This window comes from Cervus elaphus, chromosome 15 (assembly GCF_910594005.1).
Source record: "Cervus elaphus chromosome 15, mCerEla1.1, whole genome shotgun sequence".
Classification (NCBI taxonomy): domain Eukaryota; kingdom Metazoa; phylum Chordata; class Mammalia; order Artiodactyla; family Cervidae; genus Cervus; species Cervus elaphus.
Window position 1 is genome coordinate 83,952,041 of NC_057829.1, and position 15,262 is coordinate 83,967,302.

Below are 15,262 nucleotides of genomic sequence, written 5' to 3' on the forward strand. Positions count from 1 at the left end.
TTCTTGGGAGGATTACCATTCTCTGTGGCCCATCCTAACAGCAAGACACTTTGCTTTCAGCAAGAGGACTCTGGCTTGAATAACGTCATCCTGTGGCCTCCAAACCCTGAGCCTCTGCAGGTACCGAGAGACGTGCTCTGCATGGTTTGCTGTCAGACCCCTTCCTAACCTCTAATTGGTTGCAGACTTTGGGCGTGCTGTGTTTGTTTGCATTTTTAGTTTTTCTCCTCCTCTTCCTTCTCCCATTGCCTCCTCCTGCCCACCTCAAATAAGTGATAAAACACAGTAGAAATCTGCAATATATGTTTGGATTTTTAAAACTAACATTTTGGTGTGTCTACCAAACATCTGGGCTTCCCTCATGGCTCAGTGGTAAAGAACCTGTCTGCCAATGCTGGAGACGTGGGTTCAATCCCTGGGTCAGGAAGATCCCCTGGAGGAGGAAATGGCAACCCACTCCAGTATTCTTGCCTGGGAAATAGCATGGACAGAGGAGCTTCATGGGCTACTGTCCACGGGGTCTCGAAAGAGTCGGACACGACTTAGCAACTAACCAACATCCAAGATCTAGCTGGGTTGCTATGCTGTGAGATGCTGAATATGGCTTATGCTCTCAAGGTAATGCGACTGCCAATACTTACCCTTCCAAACATTTCTGCTTTGATTTCCTTTATGATGGAGGGAGGCTGAGTATGGGATGGTGGCCGCCCTTTGCCACCAGTGGACAAAGCTGGTTTGTCCTAAGGAATATTGCTTTCCCGAGCGCCCTCAGTGTGGGTGCGCATCGTGCAGCTGGCTGAGTCCCCTAGTTTGAGCTCTTCCTGAAGTGTTTGCCATCCACTGGGAAGGAGGGCGAGCTGGGGGCTTTGCCTCCTTTTCACGGAGATTTTTCCTGGAGACAGTGTCAAGGTAGGTGTGTGCCTGTGAGTGCGGTCAGTGTGAGGCGATAAAATGTAGCCTGCTGTGACATCCACACACCCAGAGGGAGGCGTGTTAGTCACCCTTAAGGCGTGTTCCTTGCCTTAAGGAGAGTAGCTCCGCCCACCAAGGGTGGCTTCCAGAAGGTTTGCTTGGTGCTCTTGATGAAAGTAATCAATAATAAGAACAGAGTTTTACTTGAGCCAAACGTAGGCCTAGCCCAGAATCCCAGCTTCCCAGATTACTCTGAGAAACTGCCCCTGAGAGTTTTCAGAGGAGGAATGACTTGAACTGATTAGATTTTTTAAATGTATTTATTTATTTGGCTGCACTGAGGGGTCTTAGTTGTGGCATGCCAACTCTTACTTGCAGCATGTGGGATCTAGTTCCCTGACCAGGGATTGAACTCAACCTCCCTGCCTTGGACCACCAGGGAAGTTCCTGATTGGAGATTTTAAAAAGTTGTGGTTGCTATGTTGAGCATGGTCTTTAGGGGGCAGAAGGGAGGTGTAGAGAAGGGACATTGATTAAGAGGCTATCTAGAGGTCAAAAAGATAGATGATTATGGCCTGGAATGAGGTATCAGGGAAGAGGGTTCCTGGATTGGGGATGTATTTTGAAGGCAGAGAGAAATGCCTAATGAGGGATCGAACCTATGGGATGGGAGAAAGAGCAGAACCAAGAGGGAGCCCTAGGTGTTGGGCCTGAGCCTTTGGGTAGAGGGGAATGTCATTTCTTCAGATGGGGAGGATGGGAGGAGACGAAATTTTAGGGAGAAGGGAGAAAATCAAAGGTTCTGGTTTGGCATTAAATCTGAATGCCTATTGGGAACTACAGTGAAGAGATCTAGTGGGCATTTGGATACATAAGAGATGGGGCATGAGATGTATATTTCAGTCATCAGCACAAATATTTAAATGCATCTGACTAGACCTCTGTCCATGGGATTCTCCAGGCAAGAATAATGGAGTGGGTTTCCATTTCCTCCTCCAGAGAATCTTCCTGACCCAGGGGTGAAACCCGAGTCTCCTGTGTCTCTTGCATTGCAGGTGGATTCTGTACCGGTTGAGTCACTGGGGAAGTCCATTGGGAGAGAGTAAGGGACTTGATTAATTGGAGATGCTTCAACATTTAGATATAAGCCCAGGGGGAAGTGGGAGAATCAGGGTGTGTGTGTGTGGAGGGGTATTTCTGAAGGAGTTGAAGCTGACTAAATACAAAGGAAAATGAGGGACCTAAGTGATCATGAGTGTCGAGGAACAGACAGGGTATAGTGGCGTCAGACGCTGCTGACGAACAAGGAGCAGACGGCTGTCCATTGAGTTGACGACGTGGCGACCAGATGAGGAAAGCCTTATATTGCCCTGCAGGTCCTTCACAGGCACAGGTCCAGTGAGGACTGGGATGCAGATTGCATGGGGCAGATCTGATGCAGGAATTGGAGATAAAGAAGTGGGGAGAGGTGTGTAGGTCATCCAGGAAGTTTTCCTAAGAAAAAGAGCAGAATATTGGGACAGTAGCTAGTGGAGAAAGTTGCCTGGAAGCTTTAATTAAAGACTGGAGATACTGGATGCCCGTGTGCCAGTGGGCTTGTGGGAGAGAGACAGGGACCAGTGGAGGACGGATGAGAAAGGTCAGCGGAAAGAAGGCTGACCTTGAACGTTTGAGAGGGAATGGGGCTGGAGCAGAAGTGGGCTTAGAGGACAGACATTTCCACCACTGTGGACTGGGGGAGAGAGGACAGAAGCAGATAGGGCTGGGATGGCTGATAAGGGTGCAGAGAAAGGGGTGCATGTGGTGGGTGGTGGAGATGAGGTCAGAGGAGGCAGGAGGTATACTAATCGTGGAAGCTGTGGGGATAACAGATACCTGGGGAGACTGGACCTTCATGTAGTTACCGAGGGAAGCTGGGTACGAGCCATGGTAGGACCTCTTCTCATAGTCTCTTGGCAGTAGGCCAGCAAATTAGCTTAATGATTTTTTGCTACTGGCATTTTTGGGAAGCAACTGATGTGTCAAATTAATTATTCACCGTTTTACCTTAAGAAGTCAAGTTTAATAACATCACGATTGTCCTATATCTGGGATCTGCCCAAGAGCACAGTTATTTCTTCCTTCATCAGCACAAACACTCTTCAGACTGGAATTTACTGGTGTGGCCTTGGTTTCTTGTCTGTATTCCCAAGGGAAGAGAAGTCATTGGTGGGGAAATTCACACACGCAGACTGGACCAACTTCATCCATTTATTGAAGGTTCCTTAGTGACTGAGGCCTTTTGACCTTAGAGGAGACTCAGCCCCTCCTGGATGCCTGTTCCTGCATGCTGAGTCCTACTTGTTACTCCCACTCCTTCCCTCCGCTGACTGACTCACTGAGGCCTCCTGGCAGGCGGATTGCTCTCAGGAAGCCCAGAGCAACCAGAGTTACTAAAATGCACAGCTGTGACTCAGAGGCCTTTCCTTCGTGGTGACTCGTCTTCCTGTGGGCATCAGACGTGTTGGCTGGGAATGAGAAGGAAGCCGTGTTGGCTGGGAATGAGAAGGAAGTCTAACCAAGGCTGTGGAGGGCGGCCGGCTTGGGGGCAGGAGGGCGCAGTGCCGTGGGAGGTCACTAGAGTGACGAACAGTGAGCCAAGGGCAGTGGGCCTGTGAGGCTGAGCTGCTGACCAACGCGCCAGTTAGTCTCAGGGTCCTAACTGGTGTGTCCTCTTCCGAACAGAGGTGGAGGTGGTGTGGTAATGAGGGTAGCCTCCCTCCAACAGCCCTTCCTGGGGTTTCATGCATCAGGACTCTCACAGAAGGATTTATGGTGAGATAAGGGCTACGTCAGCCCACAGCCCCAACACCTGAAAGCGGGCATGACAGTGATTCCGTGTTCTTTCCCGAGTGTTTGGTTCTGGGGAGCCCTGCAGGGACATCTGAGCTCTGAGCACACGGATTCCAGAGCAGAAGGGCAATGCCCATCCCGGCCGGCTTTACCACCTCTGAACTTCCTCTTGGCCTTGGGGCTGTCGTGATACCCGTTTATGGCTCTGACAGCATGGGGAGGAAAAGAAAGACAGTCAATCCTATTATTATTTTTTATTAATATTATGGCTTGACTTAAAAATATATGATCATTAAAAATGCTCTTTTAAAGCAATTCCATCATCTGGATGTTTCTGTAGTTTGAAAAAAAAAGGATTTTCAACTATAGAAACTATGGTCAATGCTGTGAAGCAAGAGGATGGGTGCCAGGACCCCTGAGCTGGCCCTGGGTATCCCGGAAGACTCTCTGGGGGAGCTGGAGGATAAGCAGGAAACAAGCGGGATAAGGAGGGTTGAGGGCAAGTCACTGCACAGGCCTCCCCAGCCCAGACCTCACTGGGGAAGGTCTTCCTGGTTCTGGCTCAGGGCCCATGAGGCAGCTGGGTCTGAGGTTCATTCCTGAAAGCGACCTCAGCACTGTGGCTTCAGATTCTCTGACATCCAAGGAGCAGAGGACCAGGAGGACAAGAGAATCTGTGCTATGCGAGGCACCCCAGGGCATGCTTCCACAGGCTGAGGTCAGCTGTGTCTCAGGCACTATGTGATTATTATTTTGCTTCTAGGTAAATGGCTGCTAAGTATCTGCATGGGCTTCCCTGGTGGCTCAGATGGTAAAGGATGCTTGCCGGGGCAGGAGAGGAGGGTTCGATCTCTGGTTCGGGAAGATCCCCTGGAGAGGAAATGGCAACCCACTCCTGTATTCTTGCCTGGGAAATCCCATAGACAAAGGAGCCTGGTGGGCTACTGTCCCTGGCATTGCAAAGAATCAGGCGTGACTTAGTGACTGAGCACGCACACAGGTACACAAGTATGTGCATATGTTTAAATCTACAAATGCCTGGGATCCCAAGTTCAGCTTGGAGGGAGTCTCTCTTATTTCCGGAGGAACCCAGGGCACTCAACATTATGACAGCCCTGGCAGAACAGCATCTTCTAATAGTCTACTGACAGTAAGTGGGCACCTGGGATGATTTAAGTGTGCTTAATGAGAAATAAATTGAATAAAGACAGTTAAACAGCATGACTGCAATGCTGGTAACAGTGGAGAGAGCTTGTTTAGTATGACATCTGATGGCCCAGCCCAGAGGGTTGGTGCTAATTTTTTGCTGGAGTCATTATTAAAGTTTGTGAACTGCATGGCTCCGGGTTTGGCCGGATGCCGCTTCTGAAGAATAGGATTAACTGTTCTAACTCCAATCTGAGAAAGGCACTGGGGCTCCTAGTTAATGAGTTCTGAATCTGTTTCTTCTTTATAATTATAACTAACATGTATGAGTGTCTACTATGATCTAGCCTTGGACCTTGTGCTTCACACATATTATTTTATTTAACCTTCGAAGCAACCCTGTAAATATGATTCCTCTTTTCCAGATATGATACTAGGGGCAGAGAATCTGAAGGCTTATGGCTAAATATACACTGTAGTTTGGCTTTGAACCACTGCACCTGGCTTCCTGCACCCTTGTTCTTTTTTTATTTTTATTGGACTATAGTTGCTTTCTTGCACCCTTATCCTTTTTTAAATTTATTTATTTTTAATTGGGGGCTTCCCTTGTGGCTCAGCTGGTAAAGAATCCACCTGCAATGTGGGAGACCTGGGTTCGATCCCTGGGTTGGGAAGATTCCCCTGAAGAAGGTAACTGGAGGATAATTGCTTTACAGTATTGCATTGATTTCTGCCATACATCAACATGAATCAGCCATAGGTATACATATGTCCCCTCCCTTGTGACCCTCCCTCCCACCTCCCACCCCATCCCACCCTCCTGCGTTATCACAGAGCCCCAGATTTGAGCCCCCTGTGTCACACATCAAATTCCCACTGGCTATCTATTTGACATATGGTGATGTATATGTTTCAGTGCTATTCTCCCAAATCATCCCATCCTCTCCTCCCTCCACTGTGTCCACATCTGTTCACTGTGTCTGCATTTCCGTTGCTGCCCTGCATATGGGTTCATCAGTACCATCTTTCTAGATTCCACATATATGAGTTAATATACAATAGTTGTTTTTCTCTTTCTAACTTACTTCACTCTGTATAATAGGCTCTAGGTTCATCCACCTCTTTAGAACTGACTCAAATGCGTTCCTTTTTATGGCTGAATAATATTCCATTGTATATATGTACCGCAACTTCTTTATTCATTCATCTGTCAGTGGACATCTAGGCTGCGTCCGTGTCCTGGCTAGTATAAACAGTGCTGCAGTGAACATGGGGTGCATGTGTCTTTTTCAGTTATGGTTTCCTCAGGGTATATGTCCAGTAGTAGGACTGCTGGGTCATCAGTTCAGTTCAGTCGCTCAGTTGTGTGACTCTTTGTGACCCCATGGGCTGCAGCACGCCAGGCCTCTGTCCATCACCAGCTCCTGGAGCTTGCTCAAACTCGTGTCCATTGAGCCGGTGATGCGATGCAACCAGCTCATCCTCTGTCGTCCCCTTCTCCTCCTGCCTCCAATCTATCCCCAAATCAGGGTCTTTTCCAATGAGTCAGTTCTTCAAATCAGGTGGCCAAAGTATTAGAGTTTCAGCTTCAGCATCAGTCCTTCCAATGAAATTTCAGGACTGACTTCCTTTAGGATTGACTGGTTTGATCTCCTTGCAGTCCAAGAGTCTTCTCCAACACTACAGTTCAAACGTATCAATTCTTTGGCGTTCATCCTTCTATATGGTCCAACTCTCGCATCCGTACATGACTACTGGAAAAACTGTAGCTTTGATTATACAGATCTTGGTCGGCAAAGTAATGTCTCTGCTTTTTAATATGTCATCTAGGTTTGTCATAGCTTTCTTTTCAAGGAGCAAGCATCTTTTAATTTCATGGCTGCAGTCACCATCTGCAGTGATTTTGGAGCCCAAGAAAATAAAGTCTGTCACTGTTTCCCTTGTTTCTCCATCTATTTGCCATGAAGTGATGGGACCGAATGCCATGATCTTAGTTTTTTGAATGCTGGGTCATGTGGTAGTTTTATTCCTAGTTTTTAAAGGAATCTCCATACTGTTCTCCACAGTGGCTGTATCAATTTACATTTCCACCGACAGTTGCACCCTTATTCTTAAATCAAGTGTCATGCTACTTTAGCATGAAAATGAATAGATGTATTAAAGAAATCCTAGAGGAGCAAAAAATAAGATTTATATCTGTATTTCAAGTGCAATCATGTAAAAAAAATCACAGGACATTACAGTCCATCTGACAACCCCAGTTCTGAATAAAGGGACTCTGCTCCATTTGGACAGGTTTTTTTTTTTTTTTCTCTTCCATATTGACAGAGTTCTCTCGTCACTCACAGGGGCGGGCAGGTTGGGGGTTGGGGTGAAATGATTTGGGTTTTCTGACCTTATGTATCTCTCTTTAAATCACATTGATACTAAAATATTAAGCACAGATAAGATGTTAATACTGAACAGTTTTTTGAAGTCCCGAAGGTTTTCCTCTCCCCTCGGGCTCCAGGTGTCAGAACTTGTGAACTCCGGCATCTTTGAGGTTCCTGGGTCCTTGGGGGCTAATTCTTACCACTTTTGATGCCAACGATTTTGAGGAAGGGGAGACAGATATTATTCACTGAATGTTATCTCTCGTTCATTCACTAAGCTGTGAGTTCCATGAGGGTAGGAACCATGACTCTTTTATTCTAATTAAAGGTTTTATTTGGAAATATTTTCAGATTTACAGAAAAATTGCAAAGAGAATAGAGAGAATTCCCTTACCCTTTCCCTCAACTTCCCCTAAGTTAGTATCTTATACCATATCTTTAAAAATATATATATATATTTTATAATACATCTATCTTTTAAAAATATATTTATTTTTGGCTGCACTGGGTCTTTGTTGTTGCACACAGATTTTGCTCTAGTTGTGGCAAGCAGAGGGTCCTCTCTATTTGTACTTGTGGTGCGCGGGCTTCTCTCTGTGGTGGCTTCTCTTGCGAAGCCCAGGCTCCAGGGCGTGTGGGCTTCGGTAGTTGTGACCCGTGGGCTTAGTTGCCCTGCAGCCTGTGGAATCTTCCAGGACCAGGGATCGAACCTGTATCCCTGCGTTGACAGGCAGCTTCTTAATCACTGGACCGCCAGGGAGGTCCACACCTTATCTTTTAAAATCTTCTGTATCAACCTGAATTCTAGACTCCTGAACATGAGACGGAATCACCCAAACCACCACGCAAACTCAATTCTCTTATTTTTTCCACTTTCTCAGGGTAGAGTGGGGGTTCAAACCCAGCTCTCTCTGACTCCAAAGCTCGTTCATTTATCCTACCATGTTGCACCATGCTTCATGAGAAAGTGTTCCATTTGGGGAAGCCTAAAATTCCACCTGGGGGCCTCCCTCTTCTTGGCCTGACAGAGTGCCTGCAAGGGGAGCGGGAGAGGTGAAAAATGGTTGGGATGATCTAGCAGAACTGGTGTAAGCTTCTGCCCTCGCTTGACAGGGAAGATGGGCGGCCCACCAGCCCTAGCGCAGAACATGTGTTCCCCCTCCATATTTGGCAGCCCGGCAGTTGTTTCTGAAATCCGATTCCTCATGCCATGGGGATGACCTTTGGTCTACTTCCCAGCATTCACCTGCAGTCACACTGCTCCCCAGAAGCTCATTCCAAGAGTGGGCGACTTGGCAAGACACCCTGGTCATGATCTAACTGTGTTAATTAAACCTCTTTATTGGCATGACCAGTAAGCCGTGGTCCAGAGAGGTGGAGCTTATTTAAGAGGTAAGGTCAGGGGAATTTTTCTTTTTTAGTGGGGAAGCACTTTAGCTTTGGGTAAAGTGTATTTTTCAGGACTGGAAAGTTGTGACTGTTTGAAGACTGCTTTTAAATAAACCCAGAGCTCTGGAGTATTCCTGAGCCAAAGAAAGGCTGTTTGTTTACTCAAGCAATGGCAGCAAAGGAAAGATTTGAAGAAGCAACCTGACAAGTCTGTTTGTCATGTGGAGCGTTGCCAGTTTTTTTTTTTTTTTTCCAGCCTGCTATTTGGAAGTGTAAGGGGTAACTTTAGAAACGTATCCTGTTTTGTAGTGACGCCTGTTGACACAACAGACCCCTAGGAATCCTGTAAGCAACAGGCCTTAGTACTGTTGCTAGGATGGGGAAACTGGATGGGGAGCAGTGGGGGTGGGGAGGGGGGAGGGACGGGGGAGGGAAGAGCTCAAAGGCACTGCGGGAAGTGAGGCAGAGGTGAGAGCTCCACGGCCCGAGTGTGTGCCCCTCGATTTGCAGAAGTGGCTAGCAGACTAAACAGGAATGATCTGTTTTTCATACATTCAACAAGTATTTCTGGAATGCCTCCCTGTGCCAGGGGACTATTCTGGGCATTGACTCCAGGCCTCTGTACCACAGTGTTCATAGATGTCCAGTTGTTTTAGTTCCTTGGAGCATGGCAGGAAGATGATGGGAGTCATAGGATTCCCACTGCCTGGTGAGGTAGCATAAGGCAGGGCGTCAAGGGTGCAGATTCTGGAGCCAAACCATCTGAGTCCAAGTCCTGGTTTCACTGCTTCCAAATAGTGTGATTTGGGGCAAGTGGCTTAACCTCTCTGTGCTAAGTGATCTTAGCAGTAAAATAGGGTTGTTGTAAGAACCGGATGAGTTCAAATATGTTATGCACTTAAAAACAATAGTGCAGGCTACCCCGGTTGTCCGCCTTCTGAATGTAGAAAATTCCTAGGAAAGCTTTTGTAAGCTGATATGGCTTAAAGCAAAGAAGTGATTACCTTAGGACATCTCTTGTTGATAGATGCACAAAATAAACTGGATAAAGCCCAGGTGCTCACAGACACAGTTCAGAGAGAGAGATGGCGACTTGTTGCTGGGATGTTGAGTGTGGCTCCCTGCCAAGGAGCTTGGCGGGGCCACTCTCGCTGCGGCTAGGCGTTCATGCTGTCTCCATGCCAGCTTTGCTGCAAAAGAAATGCTGAAAGGTATTTTTGCTTTGTGCCTTTTCAATAAAAGCAAAAATCCCCTTGGGATTTCTTTTTTAAAAAATTGTTTATTTATTTATTTTTGTTTGCCCTGGGGTCTTCACTGCTTCACTCGGGCCTTCTCTAATTGCGGGGGTCGCGGGGAGGGGCGGGGGCTAATCTTTGATGCGGCGCATGCGCTTCTCATTGTTGAACAGGCTTCTCCTGTTGTGGAGCAGGGCTCTAGGCGTGCGGACTCCAGTAGTTGCAGCACGTGGAGTCAGTAGTTGTGCGTGGGTTTCGGAAAAACATGTACAGGTCTTTTGTAAAAGAGAAGTGATGTAAAGCAAGCTTGAAAATCAGTGGAGACCTGTATGTGGCACATACAAAGTGTTCATAAGAATGTCTGCTATGATTATTCTACCAAAAAATATGCGATGTAGGCATTGGGTAACTGTTATTATCGTGGAAAGAGTATTGGACTTCAAGGCAGGAGACCTGGCAAAAGTTCCTTCACTTCTGTTTCTGAGAAGTGGAAAACAGTGTTTTACCTGCCTGCTAGCACACACGGATTTTCTAAGAACCAGAGGATGTGGAATAACTGCCCAGTGCAGTGTGCTGTCCCCGTAGGTGGTACAGTTGCCTTTAGTTTCACTCCAATCAGCTCTGTTTTTGCTGGAGAGAACTGCCGTTCTTCTCACAGATTCGCTTTCTATGAGGAGGACAGGTGGGGCTGAAAAGTGATAAAGGTCTACCCTGTTTTCTTCTCTGAAGACAAATCTGAGTCCTTGTCATATTTCCTTTGCCGGAGGAAATTCAGCGCGTGGTCCCCTCCCCACCTTGGGTGAGAGCAGAGCTCTGCCTCCTGATTCCATCTGTTGTTTGCATCTGTCTGAGCTGTTAGACACATCAATATCTTTCCAGAATTACTTTAAATTACCCTTGATCCTGGAATAAAGAGCAGGAGATTTATCTGTTCAATTATTTGCAGATAATGTGGTGATTGAAAGGGAAGCCTGGCTGCAGAAGGTATTTGGAGCTGAGACCTGTATGACAGTTAGACAAGCAGGAATTGGGTTAGAGTTTTTAAAAATGCAGGACCCTGATATGAAAATGTCACTCACTCTGTATTATGATTCTGGACTCATCATAGTTAAATGGTAAAGCAGGCACCCAAAGGTAGTAAGATGGTATAAAGAGCCTTCTTCAGAAGAGTCAGGGACACTTTGGAATTGGAATTTACTGTGACTGGAAGTTTGTATTGTGTTGATACTGCTCTAGAGAGTGATTTCTGTTCAGGACTCACAGATCAGAAGACTCAGGTCCACAGGACAGAGCAGGGTGCTCATTACAGGGACTGGGTCAGCCAGCATGGAGGTCGTGCCAGCCTGGGGTCCACAGTTCCCCTCTTAGGTGAGGAATCGACCCCAGCTCCCCTCCTCTACTGAGATGCCTCTCCCTGGCTTTGGAATCAGAGAGGATCAGGTCCACCAGACTCCCCTGCTGTGTGATCTTGGCCAGATTCATAACCTCTTAAAACCCCTGTTCTAAGACAGCAGCACAAGTGCTGATAATACAGCTCAAAATACTTTAAATTTTTATCTGGAGTGGCTTCATGTAGAAATTTGAGTAATGGGATGATAAATCAAAAATAAGCCCAGAAGAAGATTTACCATTAATTTTTTATTTTTAGTTGGAGTATGGTTGCATTACACTGTTGTGTTGGTCTCTGAACAGCAGCCTGAATCAGCTACAGGGATATGTTTGTTGTTCAGTCGCCCAGTCCTGTCTGACTCTTTGCGACCCCATGAATCGCAGCATGCCAGGCCTCCCTGTCCATCACCAACTCCCGGAGTCCACCCAAACCCATGTCCATTGAGTCGGTGATGCCATCCAACCATCTCATCCTCTGTCGTCCCCTTCTCCTCCTGCCTTCAATCTTTCCCAGTATCAGGGTCTTTTCAAATGAGTCAGCTCTTTGCATCAGGTGGCCAAAGTATTGGAGTTTCAGCTTCAACATCAGTCCTTCCAATGAACACCCAGGCACTTAGTCAATGCTCAATAAACAGATGTTGTTATTATTGTTGTGCTCTTTCCCTTCATTCTGTCTCAGCAAGAGTGAATGAAGATTTTTTGATGTAGTATTCCTATTTAGCACTGGAAAGTTTGAGCCCTCGAGAGCTGAAGCATCTTTTATACTTTACCTCTGGACACAACGGGGTGAATACAAACAGCCAACCACTCAGTGAAATAGCTGCGGAAACATTTTGTCTTGGCTTTTCTCTACCAGCTGAGTCTGTACTCTCTGCTGCAGCCTGCCTTCCTCCACAATGGCCAGAGGCAGACTGCCAGTAACTCTTGCGTTCATGTTCTAACAGAGCCAGCGACTGGTTTACCATCCCTCTGGTTCTCTGGGGAGTCCTGAGGAAGGACCAGCCTTAACCCGAGTCTTGTGCACATCCGGATGGGCAGCGGTGAGGGGCACTAGGATTGACGTTTCCATGAGAACCTTAGGGACAGAGGGACAGAAGAGCAGTTCTTTAGAAGAAGGCAGATCTGGTTCCAGAGAAAAGTGTGTTGTTTTGGGGTGCGGGGGTTCAGGAACCCTGCTGAGAAGACAAAAGACAACCACTGGGGACTTCCCTGGTGGTCCAGTGGTTAAAACTCTGTGCTTCCACTGCAGGAGACATGGGTTCAATTCCCACTGCAGGAGACATGGATTCAATTCTCCGGGGAAGTAAGATCCTACAAGCCTCTCAGGGCAACCAAAAACCAAAATAAATACATAAAAAGTTGTTTTAAAAAAAAGAAGACAACCACTGTTTTGAGGAATACTGCTGGGGATTCCTAGAAGTCCTTTCCCCCATTTCTGATATTGTATCAGACTTAAATGAGCATCATTTAAATTGAGTTTTTAAAACATCTCATCTCTTTCTATCCTATGATTTGATGTTTTGACTGTGCTTTAAATGTTTGCATTTTAGTTTGAAAAATCATCTGAACAGCAGACAAGTTTTCTGTGCCGTTTAAGAAATGATGACCAACTCTTAGAATGGTTGAGACCTCAGTGGGTGGCCCCAGTATTTTTTTTCAGGTTTCCAGCTGAATTCTGGTGTGCAAACCGTGGGGCAGGGGCAGGAAGTGTGTTTTCCTCGAGGTGAGGCCACAAACAAAACGCACTAAGATCTTAGATTCAATATCCCACTTTCTCCAGGAAGCAGATGGCCCCCAAAGTGTGAGGGGTGTCCCCAGTGTGTTTTTTTACTGAAACAGTCAGCCTGCTCAGCTCAAATCGCTGGTTTGCTGTGTTTCTCCTCCATCAGGTGAGAGCAGGGCTTTGCTCACCGTGTGCCTCCAAAGCCTCGCTCCGCGCCTGGCAGTCAGTGCTCAGATGGACAGTAAAGCAAAATAACAAACAGACAGACAAAAACACCCCTGGCTCTTCAGTGTTGTGGTCAGCGACCTATTGATAAAGTCTGTGTTTTCAAAGATTCCTGCTTGATTTCCTTTCCAATTTCTCTTTCTTGTGGCCCAGAGGACTTCTTCGGCGCGGAGTCCAGAATCCGTGCAACCACCCGGGAACAGTCAGAGAGGAGAAAGGAAGCCCGAGGAGGCACCCAGAGGCGCGGACCCAGGAGGCCTGCCCAGGTAGGACCAGGTCCAGAGGTGTGACCCAGCCCGAGGCGTGGCCAGCTCTCGGCCTGCTCAGCTTTTGTTTTGCTCCATTTGCTTTGGAAATTTTATCCTAAAATCCATGATGTAGTTGTCGGTGGTGAGATGTTCCAAGCAGTGGTTCCTAGACCTCTTTGTGATTTGCCTAGACCTGCCTGATTGGAAAATTAATATTTTCCTGCCCAGAGATGCAATTAGTAATGATAGGCTTCCATACCACAGCATTCCAGGTCTTTTATCCTTGTTCTCAGAACTTACAATAAAAAAGATGAAGGCTGCCAAGAGCCTTAGGAGGGTGTGGCTAATCTGTGGTGAAGCTGGAGTCCGAATTCCAAGACAGAAGTCAAGGTGGGCTTCCAGAGGTGAGACAGAGGATTCAAAGAGCAATCATCCAGTCCCAGGGAGGCTGGTGGATGAATTTCAGAAATCAACAAGGCTCCCCTGCCACAGTGGAACACGGCCAGTGCAGGTGTGACCCACTGGTCAGGCGTTTCTCATTCTGACTCACAATCGGGTCCTGATTTCCCCGTTGGGGCTATTATTCAGCACCCACAGGTTTGGCATCATTCAGAAGCAGAGGGTGAGCAGATGTGAACATTCTGTCCCCAGAACAGACACAGGTCAGGACACTGGAAGCAATGAATAATTGTCTGTGAGTTCAACATATGATCTAGTTAGAAAAACCCTTCTGAACAAATTGAAGCCAGCTTCTGGGAGGCTGTGGTTATAGGCCTTAAAGGAACAAATGAACAAAAGCTGCAAGGACCAAAAATGCAAAACTGAGTGATACACACTGTCCCTGCTCCATCACCACCCCGCCACCCACCACCAAGTCCCCGTCACTGACTTTGGGTTTCAAAAGCTTTGCAATCACTTTTCACTTGAACACTTTGAGCAACTTGTTTTGCTTTGGCTTTGAACTGTGGGAGGTCATGAGTGAGTAAGAGCGGCCCCTGGTGGCAGGAATTTCCACGCCTGCTGGTGTTATTTTCCGGGTGGCTTTGGTTAGGCAGTCCACTGGGTCGCACAGAGTCGGACTCAACTTAGCAACGGAACAACAACTGATTATGTGGTTTGAGGGGGAGGCACTTTGAACGTCTTGCATAAACATTGAATTTCTTTACGGAAATGATGATCATATGGGGCAGAGGGTTCTTTTTTCGCTGAGAGAGGCATGAACTTGAATGGCACCTTTGATCTCAGTTCTTTGCAGAATGGGAGCCTCCTTTGCTTCCCAGAGTTCCATGGCTGTTCCGCCTTCATGAACTTCTTAAAAAAACATCAGGACAAAGGGTTTAATATTTGGCTCTAAGTTGACTGGATGATAGTCTAAATTGGCTCCCCCTGATCATGAATCGAATGATCTGGAATCTTACACAAGGGAAGTCACTGCTGGCTGATACCCAATGTCCAGCTCTTCTTCATGTGGTTCTGGGATTCCTTGAGAGGTTTGGGAATTACCTGCAGGGGCCTGTGTCCCAGCTGAACTGGGGAGTAACAGCAGCTCAAAGGTCTTTCATTTCTTGTTCCTCAGCTTTAGTCAATTAACTTTGCCTTGAAGACGAATTGTCTCTAATTGGCATGCAAATTGACCATAAGAGGTGCCTTCTAAGACCAAGCTCAAAAATAGCAACTTTCTGTTCGCGATTAAAAACATGATTCTCCTCCATGAATGTGCCCATGTCTATCGCGCAGGGCTCTGCACTAACTCAGAAACTAGCAAGAAGCAGCCGGGAAACAGGATATTTA

The 15,262-nt window shown here is 46.9% G+C and overlaps 1 protein-coding gene across 15 annotated transcripts in view; it reads left to right on the forward strand.

Moving 5' to 3' along the window:
• Window positions 1-15,262, forward strand: part of TACC2 (transforming acidic coiled-coil containing protein 2) — a 227,539-nt gene that overhangs the window by 31,019 nt on the left and 181,258 nt on the right. For 13 of the 15 annotated variants that reach the window (XM_043926874.1, XM_043926880.1, XM_043926884.1 and 10 more), the window contains exons 3-4: window positions 61-120; window positions 13,377-13,489. In XM_043926874.1, the coding sequence (XP_043782809.1) occupies window positions 61-120; window positions 13,377-13,489 (173 nt within the window). The remainder of the gene's footprint in view (window positions 1-60; window positions 121-13,376; window positions 13,490-15,262) is intronic. The other 2 variants (XM_043926878.1, XM_043926879.1) reach the window with 1 other exon arrangement.